We start from the raw sequence: 16144 nt of genomic DNA on the forward strand, positions 1-16144 counted from the left end.
TTCTGCCTTCAACCTGGTATTGGCTCCTGTTGCTTAGCAACTATTGACAACCTGTTTGAACCACAGAGCTCCTTCACTAAAAGTTTAAATGTCTTTACCATCTGAAAATACATAAAACTCCTAAAACACACTTACAGTATTGTTTCCACACACGTCTGTAGACAATGTGACCTTTCAGGGGAAAATGAGGGGAAACAAAGTTGTTTTTGGTGGATGTGAATTCACAGTAAAACACAATAAGCTCACAGAAGAAATGACATTACTGCTGCCAATTCACATATCAGATAAGGACAATTATTGCCTCAGGCTTAGGAGAAGGAGCTGAGAAATACATTCTGTTTTGTGGAGAGACCTTTTCTGCTTTTTTAAAAGTGAAAACCTTTACAAAAGCTCTCCTTCATATATCTTTCCCCTATAAGAGCTGCAAACTATTCTTAGCTGAATGTCAGTTACGCAACCTGTAAACTAGAAAACAAATTCCTAGGATTTTGAGACCGAGTACATGTTTTCATGGAACAGTCTTTGCCTTCGGCAGTACTTAGAAATCAGTAAGAGTTAGCAGCATCTGTGCAAAGTTTCTCACTTTTCCCTTTGTAGCTCACGCCTTCGAGTAAGAGTTCAGAAAGAGGCTTTTATAGCCTACAAAAGAACTCATAGGAACAAATCTTATTGCCCTGGAAACAAGTGATGTCTTATGATTTAACGAGATAAAACAGCAAAAGGATATATCTTAAAATCCCTGTTTTACCAAAACATTCAAAGCAGTGTTCTTTTTCAGTCTACAGAAAGTTCCAGAAGTAGTTGTTTAAATTTGAAGTTAACTTAAGGTGCAGAGGATGTGATGTGCTTCTCTCTTTCTGCACAGCTTATTCTCTTTGTCGTGATATACAGGAACTCAGTTAGATTGCAATGCTTTCCTCTTATACACATTTGATAAACAGGGCTGTCACAGAACCAAAAACTGGAATATAATCCTGGAAACACAATCTGACGCTTTCAATCTCTCTCATATGCTCTCTTTAAACTTCCTGATCAAAGCTATGCTGTCTGCAGCTCTGTGGAGAACAAACTACCAAACAAATTACTTCAACTGTCTCAGGGGAGAGGTGGATTATTTAGTGTGAGCTCATCTGACTTCAGTACACAACCTGGTTCAGGTAATATAGAAATAGGACACATGCCATAATGTATTTGTACTTGTTTAAGTGGCCGCAGGCTCCTGTGCATCAATGGTTGTGGTCATGTAGCCCACCAGAGGGACTTTGTTTTGAAAAATAGATCAAAGCAAAAATGTCTCTGAATCAGATGATGAACTGTGCATTCAAATTTCTGAAACTGACACCAGTTGTGGTTTAACATTTTCACAGCAAACAATCTGACCTGTAACACCATGAAAACCACAAGTGAAATCAATAAATTCCATCCATGTTCGAAGAAGACGCTCCAGCAGCATGCTCTTCATTAAGTACATGTTGGCTCACTGACATGACTTCCTGGAAACGGTCGTCATGGAACAGAGCCATGTTAATGCTGTTAGTTAAAGGTGAGTGCTTTCCCCACTATGATGAGTCAGAATGTATCGACCAGTCCACGACGCCACATTTGAAATCTGATGTTTTTGCTTTTCAGTATTTTTCCTCTTCGGTTGTTTAGTTTGATGCAAATATTCTGGATTACGCATTTGACCCTTCATTATGTTTGGTAATGCTTCTAAAAGCTGAATCTGCAGAGTTATCTTCATTCAGGAGCTTAGTTTGTGTAAATGTCAGCTAATGCTGAGAACTAAGATAAATCCTATACATTCTCCTTTGCCTTAAAAGTTTTTGTCCTAATGTACCAACACCAATAACACGCAAACATGTCAGGTTGTAGTATTTAAGCCAGATACTCTGTTTGTTTTGGGCAAAAGTTTGAAAAATGTAAGACTCACCTATCTTTGCTGGGGGAGTTTTAAGAGGGTGAAGAGAGAGAGACATAATGCAAAGATAGTGACTAACTGCATGGCAGTAATCTACAAACACATGAAATGTAATCATTGTGGTCTTGCAGTGAGAACTTTTGGAGTCACATCTTAAAACACAGAAATGATTCACATCATATCTCAGATGTGAATTCAGTCACAATAATGGTAATAAAGATGATACTTGAGTTTTTCTCAGTGTCGAAGTAATCCGGATATGGTTGTTTGTGTTTCCACATTGTGATGAACAGGTTATGTGTAATTCAGTATGCTGCTGGGGGTCAACTCTGATAACTAATCCTAATTATGTGGATGGAAACAGAGTTGATGTGCTTTCAACCTCTCTCTCATTGCATTTCAGTCCATCCTGCCTGGATGTTATCAAACCCTCCACAGTGAATTCACCCACAGCACACATTTAATAAACACTTACTCTTTGACTGTCTTACCTTCCTGCAGGGCATCCTTCATCACTGACGCCCCCTTGGGCGGCTCCTGACTGCTGGATGACCTGAAGAAAGGCCCGACCTGCCGAGGGACCTCCTCACCCTGGTTCAATCCCTCCCACATCCCCCTGAAGAGCCGCACCTTCTCCTCCAGCAGAGACATGATCTCTGTGTCCTTCTGCCTCAACAGATCTGACCAACAGAGAGTGGCAGACAGTGAGGAAAAAACAACAAACAGTGAAGCAAAGTTTTTTTTTCCTATTTTACTTTTCTTTCACTTTTCTTTCTACTCAAACGCTCCACATGTTCCACTCACCTCTCATCTCTTTGGCTTTACTCTCCAGTTGTCTCTTGTCATCCTCAGTCTCACTGGGGATCCCTTCATCCTCGTCCTTCTCCCTGTCAAACCAAAGAAAAGACACAAAACAAACATCATTTTGAGGGTTACAGCTTACAGGTTTAAATCTACATCACTAGGGATATTGAACTCTGACAGAAACTGTAGGTTACAATACCTGAATAATTAATCAGGTTATTTTTCAGACAATAATAGTCAACACTATTTCTCATTTTTGAGACATTTTTATAGATTCAACACTTCTTTTTCAAAAGGTTGAATGGAAATGACCATATCCTTCTAGCTCCAGCTATAATCAATCAGTTACAAGACACATTAGCAAACCTTGAGAGTGCAAAAAGAGAGATGAATCAGATGTTTTTAGTGAAAAAGAAAAGAACAGAACATTGGTGGTTAAGTGTTTTTGTTTCTTCTTCCTCCTCTGCTGCCAATGGCCGGACCTTTATTTAGTATTTTGCCAAAAGTCAGACAGGGAGAGAGAGACCGAGTACCAAATCTCTCTCCTCCCTGCTTGCTGTGGTAGAATAATCCTCTGCTTGTAGCGAGCTGCCCTTGAAGCCAATCCAGCATTAGACTGTCCCGAGTACATCCCATCCCCAGGTAGAGTAGTGCTAATCCTCCTGACGGCAAAGTGCTGTGTCGCAGCTTACCGTTTATTAAAAACTAGAGAACTGGGCTGGGTCTAACTCCTGGTTAAGAACACAGATATACTATGGGTGAATCCCATGAGGCCAAGACTGAATGCAAAGCACTTTAAGGGCAGAGTGAGTTCAGAGGAGATGGATTTTCTGTGACATAAAGAGGGTAAGTAAGGTCAGGTTCTGAGTTTGGGCTTACATGCTGATGCAAAAAATGTCAAAACTGTTCCTGTGGTACAGAAAGCCTTAAAAAAATAAATCAACACCCTCAACTCAGGATTAATCCTTGAGACTGGCTGCTATATACTTACCAAAACGCCTTAAAATAATTCAAGCATTAGCATATTGGCCTAAATATTCCCTGCTGGAAGTAAACACATGAATAAATCCCACTCACATGGACTGCATGGCTTCCTGGATGAGCTGCATCCATGTGTTGCGTTCGTCCTTCGAGCTGGCCAGGACCTCCATCATCTCCGGCTTCTCGATGCCCGCCGTGATGAGGAAGAGGCCGCGCTCCTCGTTAGCCACCTCCCTCACAATCAGCTTCTGGAGGGAGATAACCGTGGAGCGCTGATCCTACAGGGCGAGGAGAGGAAGGAAGGAGGGGAGGGGAGTGATGGAGGCGACAAGGGAGGACAATGACAAAAAGAAGCGATGACAGTGGGAGGGTCAAGGAGAAAAAGGGAGGAGGGAAGATGTATGTTAAGGATGGGAGGAAGGGTGGGTCGAAGAAGGAGGGAGTAACAAGTAAAGGGAGAGAAAAAGGGGGGGTAATTATGGGTGGAGGGAGAACAGGAAAGGAAGCAGGAAAATAAAAAAAGAACGAATATGATAGGAGGAGTGAGCAGTTGTGTCATAGAAAAAAAGAGGGAAGAAGAAAACAAAACAAGATTCTGGTTAATGTTATCATCCAGATGGGAGTCAGCTGACTTCCACAGCATCAGCAGTCACACTTTAGTGCTTCTACACCACAAACCACTGCTTCATCGCTGCTCTACCCTGTAAAACTCTGAAAACTCTCAAACCACAGCCCAACACTTTCCTACAATCCCTTGCTTGAGGTTTGAAAGACAGGTTCAGATATGTTTAAAGCTTGTCCTTCTATTGTGTCTGCAGAGCTTCAGAAGAACAAGTCAAAAATCAAGAAGATTGAATGGTTTACTTTTAAAATAACTCTAAATTGCATCTTTGTTTCAATACGTATACACCAAAAAGGACAAACTCTGGATATTTTCCACTTTCTCTGTCTGACTGTGACTCCTGCAGCTTCACATTAGCCACATTCAGCTTCACAGGAACACTTCTCTGTCTTCTGTCCAGGTAACCTCTGACCTGGTTGCCGTTGGCTGCTTTTTCTCACTGTGATCTTCCAAACTGAAGCTTATTCTGCCCAAAACTCAGTCTGGTTCACATGGCTCTCATCCACTAAGAACCACATGTTATTTCTCTTTTTAATGTCAACTGCCTCAGCTCCAACATGCCAACCACTTTTTAATGATGGATGTGATTATTATGTCACAGGCTTGACTTTGTTTTCTTTCCACGTGCTGTGAGGGAGTGTGGGTGTGTATGTGTACCCCATGCCATGAAACTGTAAGTCCTGTAAACATGGAAAAATGACTCAAACATACAGTATATGAGTGGGTGGGTTTGATGCTTTGTGCCAGAGTAGGAGCTAGCTGTGAGCTACAGGCAGGCTGTGTAACACAATGGGAAAGCTTGAGGACGCCAGCTAATGCTGACAGCAGCAAAACAAGTGGGATAGGACAATGTAGCATGTCTTGTAGTACTCAAAAGATCTGACTTTCTGGAGGAATGGTGAATAGTAATAGTAAAGTAAGAGAACGATTTATAGAGACAGAGGGAAGAGAGGACAGCAGGATCCTACCAGCATGGCAAAGACATATTTCTGGTCCTTTTCTTGTAGGAAGACACAGACGTCTGATAATAGCAGAGCATGGATTTCTGGAAAACAACAGGAGAGCATCGGATGAGTGAAAGGTACATTTTTTTTTTTACAAATGTTAACATATTTACAAACACAGGGGAGATTTGTTGGTCTCCTCACCTTTCAGTCTCCCCTGGCTGTTCTTCAGTTGCAGCACTCCGTCGTGGATCAGCCTCCTCCTCAGCAGATCCTCCCTGGCAAAAATCTGACCGTTCTTCATCATCATGATTGACTTGCTGTCCGTGCGGATGTGAAATTCCTTCAGACGTCGTCTTTTATCGTGCTCGTTCACTTTGCTGTCAACGGCTGCGATCACCTCCTTCACGAACCGAACAGAATCAGTGAGGTCCTCGAACTCTTCCTCACTTTCTGTGTAAGACATGTGGCAAAGGAGGTTAGACGGGACACAGAGTCGAGTCAAATTACAACACAAAATACTTACCCCACACCTTTACAGCCAAAGGCGTAGTCATCAGAGCTAATGATCGACTTGTTTCACTTGTTTTATGTGAAAAGCTTGAGATTTTAAAGGTTCTCTTTTAATGCAGCTGCAAAACCAGCAGGAGCAAGCAGAAGTCCATTTGGAAATTTAATGGCTCTAAACTAGCACACTTGAACCAGATGGGTAGAGAGGCACAGCTGAGGAGGTGTTTATATGTAGCAGAAGGTGCAGTGAAATTTTGGCATTTAACTTTCCCTGCATTGCCACTCACGGAGAAACCTCACATTGCAAACACCATCACAGAGAGTAATGAAAGCCTCTTTATGCTTTCAGTTATGGGAGTAAGATATACAAAGCTTTTTAAGATCACATATACTTCCATCAAGTGTGTTTGTCTCTTACATAATCTTCTCTCTTACCTTGATTATTTGAAAAGACAGCACATTTCTATTTTAAGCTGTGTTGGGATTGAGTCGTTACAGTTTTGCACGGCCGGTTTGCAAAATTCTTCACATTTTTTTAACCTTCTCTCTATTTCTCCTTTTTGAGAAGGGGACAGTTGCTCCATATACTCTCCCCTAACCACTGACCATTCATATTAAATGTACAATCAATACATTTGTACACACTACAGTACTTTTTCACTGTTCAAGATGTGTAATAATACACATCAAAAACAAGTTCCGTGGGTGCCGCTGGCCTAGCGGTCTAAGCACGCGTCCCATGTGCAGAGGCTACAGTCCTCATCGCAGGGGTTGCAGTTCGATTCCAGACCTCTACCATTTGCCTCATGTCTTCCCCCACTCTCTACTCCCCACGTTTCCAGTTTCTCTCCAGCTGTCTTATCCAATAAAGGCAAAATGCCCAAAAACATAAATAAAAAAAACAAAAAACACATTCCCTTTTTCTGAAAAGAACATAATTGGATGTCAATTTACTGCTGGCAGCAAAAGCAATAACCCTTCACCTATCATCAGGTTTTGATTCAAATTGCATAGCCCTGATAAGTGCACACCACAAATGGAAAACCAGGTTCACCAGAAAATGATCAAACCAGTACAGACAGGAATGAAAAATTCAGTTCAAAATAAAAAATCAAAGTCAAGGAAAATGACTTTTTGTGGCACCCAATAGTTAAGATGTGCGCCCGCATAGTGGTCGGTCCAGGTCATTCCACCCTGCGGCCCCTTTCCTGCATGTCATTCTCTCACTCTCTCCTGGTTTCCTGCTCTACTGTCCTCTCCTCTCTAAAATAAAGGTGTAAAAGCCGAAAAATACAATTCAAAAAATGAGACCTGTTTCTTCCAAAAGTGATCTAAGAAAATTGATAGACTGATGTGCAGTAAAACTGAGTTAAAATTCATCTCAGCTTGGCCTTGCACAAAGACTTGAATAGGAGCAGTTGGCTTGCCTCTCTCTGAAGGTAACAGTCTGCAGAGAGGCACCTCTTTAAGCACTCATTAGCATGTGACCTCAATATGAGAAAAGTTAAACACCAAGAAGCAGTCATATGAGCTTTTTGTGTGCCTATTACCTACAAATATGTCAGAGTACTTATTTCCCTTATTTTCTCACAAAGTAAGCTAACCAGCTGGCTGTGACTTTATTTACAGCTAAATGATGAATGAGAAAATTAATACCATTCTCACTTCTAACTCTCTTTATTATGACGCGAGCTAAACTTATTTCTCTTCCACTCCTGCTGCTCATACTAACTACATGACTCATCCGGTTATCACAAATATACTGAGTATGTTAATGTATTAAATTAGCAGAGGTGGATTCAGTGTTAGATGACTCCAATTAAAATGTCATTATATAAAAATACTGGGATTTTTCCTCACCGACAAAAAGCCCAAGAGTCTACATTCCCCTGATTTAAATTCTCTGAGAGCGATTTTGTGTTGGACTGAATATGTGAGATATTCCCCCACAGTGTAATACTTTTCTCCTGTGGTTCTTTTACTTCGGGGCTCCTGAGCACCTAAATACTATCTGAAACCTGTGAGTGTGCTGTGTGATTTCTACTCAGTGCTCAGTATATATCACAGTTGGCAGGAGAGAGTCTTCTTTAAGCACCTTGGGGATTAAGTCACAGCTTCCCCGTCCCACATAGAACTATAAACAGGCTTTGGGGAAGGATTAGAGTGAATGTACACAGTGGGAGAGCAGCTGACGAGAGCTGCTTTAAATCAGATATAAATATGGTGTGAAAAACCTCAGCTCTTCGAAAGTATGTTTGATCTATTATCCTTAAACACTCACAGCCAACATATGTATGATTTCTATAAAAACATATAAAACCATGTGTGAAAAATGCAACTTTTCAGGAGCTTTCCCAAAACCAAGTGACAGTAATGAGTTTCTCTGTGGTATGAAGTTATAGCAGCACAAAGCAAAACTAAATCATGCTCCAAAAGCTGAACTGATTAAATTTTGACACTATTAAAGATTAAAGTTTGTGTTTTCCTTAAAGAAACACAGTCATATTGTTTTGGATAAATAATCAACAATATGTATTTGAAATAATTGAAAAAACTAAGTATTAATCTGGCCTTCAGAAATTTGATGGATCTGACAAAGACACATTTCACAAAGAACTAAAATCATCAGAAAAAGTCCTCAATCTTCAACTTTATCAAAAGATAACAATGCAGCTCAAATGTTTTTCTGCAGCTTGAGGTGCAAATTAGCTTAATTCTGTAATGATCAATAAAGCAACAACACTATTTTGATACCAATGCAGTGTTTGGCCTTATTCTGTCTTGTTTACTGTCACTTGTTTAAAGGGAATGTTTTACACCCATAAATAACAAATCCCATTAGCAAAAAGTTACACGGTTTGAAAATGACTTTTTCCTTTGCTGTCTCTATATCTATGACTTCAAAATCGCACTTCTGCTCTGCACTGTGTGAGAAATGATGTTTGGTTCAGCGTTAAGTGTTTGAAATGTATATTCTCTGCAGGGTGATAACTGTGTTAAAAGCACAGGTAGAGAAAGATTAAAGGCTTAAATGTCACCTGTAGAAACTACAAAGTAGAGAAATAACAAAAACAAGAGAAAGCTTGCAGGTAACCACCCTATAAATACATTTCATGATGCATCTGATGATCTAAGAAGAATTATATGGTGTAATGATATGTTTTGCTCATATACAAATCTAAGTGTTTGCTGCTTTGTCAAGTCTGCTATTATAATCTTAAGACTCCAGCATGGCAGCAATTAAAAAGTATCTTTCTTACAGTTTCCTCAGTTCAAATTATCATGAACAAATATCAAAAACATGGATATCAGAGAAAGACCAACATGAAGCTCACCTTTAGTGTGCTGCAGCATTCTCTGTATCAGCACTGGGTACTTTGTTATCCTTTGGGTAACCAGCAAAATGCATTCTGGGATACCAAGTCTTCGCACAATACTGCTACTCATCTTTTTCTGGAAGAAAAACAAGAAGTTTTAGTTAGATGTGCCTTCAAAACAGGTATCAAAACAAGACACAGTTTCAAACAACCAAAAGGACACCTTACAACCAATCTGCTGAAGAACAACACAGCAATAATACTTCAGTCTGTGCTTGCTGTGATTATGGATATTACTTCTTTAGAGGCATATAAGATGATACACAGAGGTGAATAGGAGCATGGACACTTAAAATAAATAAACAAAATACAGAAAGTCTTGAGGGTTATGGCTTTTATAGCAATCTTTTCTATCCATGCATGCAAAAGACAAAAAAAAAAAAAAAAAACACAAGTCTGAACTATCTGGCTGACACAATAAGTGGCACTCTTTAGCAGAGAAAATTCTGTTTGTTAGACATCTATTCAACAAGAAACAATCATGTCTGCAAAACCAGACATCAACAAGTATGCAACACAAAAGCAGTAAAAAGAGAGGAAAAGACAAAAGCATTAAAAGTAACTCCTCCGTTTTTTACACTATTGTAGGAGAGATATTTTTAGCCCCAAAATGCAAGCCTTACTTTGATAAAAGCCTTGAAGCGTTTGTCTTTGGTCAGCAGGTCCTTGTAGAAGTTCACTGCCTCATTGTGCCGGCTGCAAAATCTTCCATAAATCCTCTTCATACTCTCACCGTTGGATCCTGAGAACTGGAGCAGAATTTAACAGACGTGAATATACAAAGCAAAATCTGGGCCAACAGAGCAAACCCTAGGGCTTAATTTTCCAATCTTAACTTTGTTGTTCAGTTTCAGAACTTTAACAGTGACCGGGAAGCCATTTGACAAAGCTGTGGGTGGTATTGTCTACTATGGTAATATTGAACTCAGGGAGCGTGTAACTTTACATTGGAGTAGTGTTATAAAGCATAGTCACACACTGGCACTAGTAAAGGAGTCCAGCTGGTGCTGATAGCTTTGTGATGCTAAGAGCTTAATGCTCAGACTTTAGATGCTAACACTCTGATGTTAAAGAGTTGTTATGGCTACATTTTTAAAAATCCTAGTCCAGGATTTTGGCAGAAATTTGATACTAAGTATAAAACTAAGCACAGCTGATTTAAGAACTTTTGTTTTAGAAGGCATTTGATAATAAACCCAAGTACAGAACATTTTGAAATACTAATATGAGTTAAAGTCAGCTTATACAGTCACTGCATTTCACCTCCTGAGGACCATGAACTAATTTAAAAAACCTATCCATCTAGTAACATAAGATCTACATTTTTGTATCCATAACAGACAGCCAGAGGAAGCTCAAAGAAGAACCCCCACTCCTTTACATCAAGAGGATCCAGTTGAGGAGGTCTGATCAGAACGCCTCCTGGATGCCTCCCTTTGGAGGTTTCCAAACACATTCAACTTGGAGGCACTGTGTAGAGACTGTGTAGACCCAGAGCTCACTAGAGAGATTACATATGCCATCTGGCCTGGGAACACCAGGATCCCCCAGGAAGGAGAAATTGTGCTAGGGAGAGAGGTTTGTTGGCTGACTTGCTTAGCCTGGTGCCTCCCGAACCCAAACCTCCGATAAGTGATACAAAATGGATTGATATTTAGAATATATATTTCTCTACTTTTTCTTTCCCCTTCATTCCATGTTGTATTACTCCCATTTCTGAACCACAATTTTGGATCAATTTGCACCAGTATTTTCTTCTAAATTATTTAAGTGTAATCTCTTCTTATCTCATCTTTCATTCAAGATCAAAGTGATCAACTGATCCCAGAAATTCACACAGACTAGCTTATGAAATGTGTTTTTAATGCTCCTCATACTGTATAAAACAAAGACCCTAAGCCTCAACTTTTACACTTACGAACACAAGCCCGTCTGCCTCCAAAGAGAAGTATTTGAATAATGTAGTGATATAACAATTCATGGATCCTCATCCCTTCATAACAGCAGCCCTCCCCTAATCATACCTGGTTAACCAGGATGTCTCCTATTCTGCTGATGATGAAGCCTCCCTCAGAGCCCCCCCCCTCCAGCTGGCTTTCCCTCTTCCTCTCCAGGAGGCGGAGGAGGTGCTGCGTGTGGAACTCCAGGAGTTCATCTAGAGCGGGGAACAGCCTCTCCAGCGTCTGCAGTTCCAGCTGCACCTCCTTCTGCAGGCCTTTACTGTAGACCTCTGACATGATGCGCAACGTCCGAATGTGATGCATCTCTGTCTGCATCAGCTCTGAAGGACAAACAAGGGAGTGATACTTAGTCAATGGAAGGCAAAGCAAATGTTTTATATCCTCACTAACATCTATACAGCTATATAACTCTACCACAGAGGTCTACTCTAGAGAGAGCTTCAAAGAATTCATTATGCTTATTTGTGTCACTACATACCAATATATGTGCTTTCAAAATCTTTTCAAACTTATTTGCCTAAATATGGTTGGAATTAAAAGCTAGAGACATCCCAAGGTCTCTTAGTAAACAGGATCTATCTCAATGTGTGATGAAATGTAGCTGTCATAGACCATTCAGAGTTGCAGATGCCATTGAAACACAGAGGTGAAATTCGTCAAGGTTTCATCTCACTCAGAAATTAAAAACCTTGCTTATCACTTTTGTTCTTTATGGTTCATCGCTGTCCAAAAAGCAACAACAGATCTCAAGTTGTTCCTACTTCAACCTGCAGTTTATAGTATGTTCTTTTTTATGTTCTTCACGTAGAAACATAGATGAGACTGAACTGGGAAACAACTGCACTTTTTTTAAAGATCATATTTACTTGTGTCTAATAAAGCTTCCAGATCTTATCTAAAACCACACATGGATGAAAAGATGTACCATAGATGACGTCTTGTCTCTTCACCAGCTCTTTGTCCAGCTGCTGCAGGTACTGTGGTTCCACACCTAGACTCCACGAGTCAGACTCCATGTCTTTGGCGTCGGCCTCAAACTCCCCCATCAGCTGCCCGTCCATCATTTCCGTCCCTGCACCAACATCACAACATCACAGCTCTCACCAATAGTCTGATAATTGTTTTACCTTGTGCATTACACAACTATCTTCTCAAAAACATTTAATTCAGTCCTGCTGAGGATTTTAATAAGCTGAGGAAGGTTGAGTCTTAATTTTACAATGATTGTTAACGTTACTCTGTGTGCAGTCTGAATCATTGTTGAAAGTTTTAAAGTAGTTATGGTAAAGATTCTTCATGAGACAAATTATTCACAACAACATGAGTGTCAAATCTCTGTCTTTTTTCATTACAGATAAAAATAAAACAATATTAACTTAACACTAAAATACTGTAATAAAAACGTTCTTTTTAAATCCCCTTTTGTTTACATTTCCTTATATATTCTGGGTCTGAGTTTTTGAAGCCGAATTGTCTTACATTCCAGCTGATTAGCAGGTGTCTTAAGAAGTAAGATGGATGGTGTTTGGCCCTGTGAGTGTGTGTGGGCAGGGTACTCACCTTCATCTGTTAATGACTCCAGGGACTCTGTGACCTGGTTGGTTCTGTTGAGGGAGTCAGTAGACTGGGAGAGATACCGCAAACCTTTGATGGGCATCTCGTCAAACACAGGACTGAATAAAGAAATAATAGTGACGAAAAATATGAATAACATACAATGACATATTTTTTTTTACCAGCTGCTGAAACAAAAGAAACCAACTGATCAGATTAAACTCGAGGGTACATTGTTGATGCTACGGTCAAATAAAAAAAGTGACATATAACAAAAGACAACTCACATCATTATAAAGTACAGTCAAATGCCAACAGACTCATAACACACACACATACACATACACAAATGAGGGCTCACCCAGCAATATTGCTTATGGAGAGACTCTTGGAGAGGTTGTTGCCGTGGAAGTTCATGATACTGGTGTGTCTCCGGGATGGGATCATGAGGGAGGAATGGTCTTCTGGGGACAAGATAGCCGACCAGGGACGCTCCCTTGTCCCACCAGCTGGACCAAAGAGAGATGTTTCACAGGTGGTAAATATCTGAGTTATCACTCAGTGAAAAGTCTGATTTCACTGGCATCAGGAAACGTCTTTCTATCATTTCTATCTCAAAAGGTTTCCTGGAAAACCTTCCTCAGTACTGATGTTTTCTTCTTCAGACGTATTGATTCAGGTTCAGTTCTTTTGCTACTCAAAAGATTTGTATTGATTTACTTCCTTTTCATGAGAGAAACAAACTTACTCCATGGCAAATCTGTTTTAAATCATCCAGTCTGGGAAGTAAGAAAATGTGTGTGCATCCTGGGAGGGTCTATTCAATCTTTAACTGATCTGATCACGAAATCCTTTCTCAACCATTGAGATATATTTCTCGAGAGAAGCTACACAGATTTAATTCCTATTCACTTTAAATCACTACACAAGTGCAACTGGAGCATGCTATGTGCTTCTTACTCAGAACCTTTAAGTGTGCCTAATCCCTTGATATTGAAACACCTCTTAAACCCTTTATGAGTGTAAAAGAACATAACAAAGAACAGAAACTCAGTGGAGTTAAGCTACTTTCAGTCCAAATAATTGCGCTAACAAGGAAAACTCCTACGGTAAATGAACAGCTTCAATTTCTTTGTAAGAAAATCTGAAGATGAAAAACTGGTTTGTGAAAGCTGAATTTGACACTCACACTTGTTCCTCATCGTGACTGTGGGAAAAGAGCAGGAATCTGGTACTGCAAACTGCTGTTTGGGCAGCTAGAAGAGAAACAAAGAATAAAGGCATAAAAGAGAAGTTTGAATCGATACTGGCTGCAGAAGAAGAGACACAGAGCAGAATCAGTGGATGGAGTCACTCTGAGAGAACTTTTACCTTCATCTTCACCTTGGCACAAACAGGCAGGCTGTCCCTGCAGCCCTTATGGACGGAAGCATTACAGTCTGGAAAGAAAAGCAGCAGACTGTCAGTGAAAACAGAGAGCATGGTGCACGAGGTGGAGGAGAGGGTGGGGGTGTGTGGAAAGGTGGGGGCAAGAAATTCTGACTGGTTTTCATAGCCAGCCAGGAAACTCAACCAGCCCGCTAATGAAAGCCAGATTTGAGCGGAGCATGTGATGCAATCAGGGGGTAATACTGCTGCTGGACAAAGGAGGGAAAAAAGAGAGATAGACTAAGGAATAAAACACACAAACACACACTGGGGTACATGTTCTACTGCGTAAACATTCCCAAATCACTACTTAGGAAAAAGGATCATCAGCAAGATTGCAAGAATAACATCTGATCTGAGATCAAATCAAACTCCTCTACCCTAAATAGCATGCTGCAAGATTTTTTAACAGGAGCAGGCTTCAGAGCAGAACCCTTTCACATACGTAGGTAAATAATTCTACGGACATGTTGCACAAACTACACCCACAAATCGACTATCTTCCTCGACATTGATTCTATAATGCAACAACATTTCCGTTGTAAGGATTACATCAACGCACTTCCACTCACTGTAAGAGTGAGAAAATAACCCTGTGTAACTCAACAAGTGCGGAAAAGCTGTAACACTTCCCAGCTCAGTGGTTCTGTTTTCACTTCCACCTATACCCTGAAAAATGTTGAGTTACTGTAAAAAAGATATGCAGGAAAGTCTTTGCGTCACATATTGTGTAATATATCTAATTGTGACTTCAGCACAAGAAAAAAAAACAGCTGAAATTCCTGTAGTGTTTCCTCCTTAAGAATAGCTTTATTGGGTATTTTACTGCTTTTCTGGGACTTTTAACTAATTCCAGCTAATCTTAGACAAAGGATCACTGTATTTGTCTGTACTATGGACTTCAGCCAGACATCTGCTCACACAAACCTCTGAAAAAAAACACTTCAGCTCCAACAATACGAACCAGACTGCCTGAACACAACAAGGACTGTTTTCTAGTCTCAAGTATTTGAGGCAGATTGGGACCATTGAGACTATCACTGTGATCCACTGCAGAGCTGGTTTCTCCTTTTAGGCTTTTTGGTGTTACGCCAAAGGCTTGTGCAATAAACTACATCCTCTTTAAGGCTGCTGCTTCAGTGAAAAACAATGAAAAAATGGTGGTGTTGTCTATACTCTGAGTCGGACATTAGAAGTAGCTCTTTAGAGAGTTTCACTACTTCAAACAGATCATGAAACGGCTACGACCTGGTGTGCCTGACTAAAGCTTAACACATGCACATCCTGAACATCCTGTATTAGATGCATTATCAATATGCAGCGATGAAACTGGTGATGTAAGCAAGAGTGAGTGACATTATGTAAAACAAGATCAGCTGAGAAAGAAAAGTAATCTTTTTCAATAAGATGCATTGTCTTTTACATATGTGGATGCATCTTATAGCCGCTTTGTCTCACATAAAATGAGTCAGACTTCACCTCAAGTCGTTGTGACCACCTCATGCCTGATGATGTATTTATGAACACTAAGGAGCCTTCTTCACAACTGCAGCTTTTTCTAGCTTGTTCATTGTTGTGTGATCCCACTCGTGCAGAGATTACTGTAGAAGGTTTTTATCTTAAACATAACTAACTGTTTTTGCAACAGACTGTACTCTTAATTAGCTCTCATTAGACTTAAGGCAACAGGAGTGCTAATCAGCCACAAACAACCTTAGGACAGAAACTTTATCCAAAACAAAAAAAAAAAAAAAAAAGAAGAAGAAGTGAATGCAATGACACTTACTTGCACAATGGAACCCCCCTTTGCTGTTGAAAGCCTTATTGCACTGGGCGCACTGAGCTGTCGGCCCCAAGATGACGGCTGTGAATTGATGACCACTAGATGACTTCTTGTCCTTCTCCTTGATCTCCTTCTTCTCTCTCTCCTTTTCCTGCATAGGTAATCAGAGTTAGACAAACAACACGTGAATGGAGGAAAGAAAGTTTATGTTCATTAAACTCCTGAAATTGCTTTTACCAGACAATTTGATGTTTACAAATAC

At 40.2% G+C, this 16144-nt stretch overlaps 1 protein-coding gene across 7 annotated transcripts in view; it reads right to left on the reverse strand.

Moving 5' to 3' along the window:
- The window catches only part of LOC117810421 (A-kinase anchor protein 13), a 142379-nt gene that overhangs the window by 14830 nt on the left and 111405 nt on the right, over positions 1 to 16144 (reverse strand). For all 7 annotated transcript variants that reach the window (XM_034680257.1, XM_034680256.1, XM_034680254.1 and 4 more), the window contains 14 exons: positions 15886 to 16033; positions 14043 to 14110; positions 13861 to 13927; positions 13033 to 13180; positions 12678 to 12790; positions 12043 to 12189; positions 11181 to 11437; positions 9780 to 9905; positions 9115 to 9232; positions 5474 to 5722; positions 5294 to 5370; positions 3800 to 3981; positions 2723 to 2805; positions 2410 to 2598 (listed from right to left, as the gene is read on the reverse strand). In XM_034680257.1, the coding sequence (XP_034536148.1) occupies positions 2410 to 2598; positions 2723 to 2805; positions 3800 to 3981; positions 5294 to 5370; positions 5474 to 5722; positions 9115 to 9232; positions 9780 to 9905; positions 11181 to 11437; positions 12043 to 12189; positions 12678 to 12790; positions 13033 to 13180; positions 13861 to 13927; positions 14043 to 14110; positions 15886 to 16033 (1972 nt within the window). The remainder of the gene's footprint in view (positions 1 to 2409; positions 2599 to 2722; positions 2806 to 3799; positions 3982 to 5293; positions 5371 to 5473; positions 5723 to 9114; positions 9233 to 9779; positions 9906 to 11180; positions 11438 to 12042; positions 12190 to 12677; positions 12791 to 13032; positions 13181 to 13860; positions 13928 to 14042; positions 14111 to 15885; positions 16034 to 16144) is intronic.

Source organism: Notolabrus celidotus, chromosome 3, assembly GCF_009762535.1.
Source record: "Notolabrus celidotus isolate fNotCel1 chromosome 3, fNotCel1.pri, whole genome shotgun sequence".
Taxonomy (NCBI): Eukaryota; Metazoa; Chordata; class Actinopteri; order Labriformes; family Labridae; genus Notolabrus; species Notolabrus celidotus.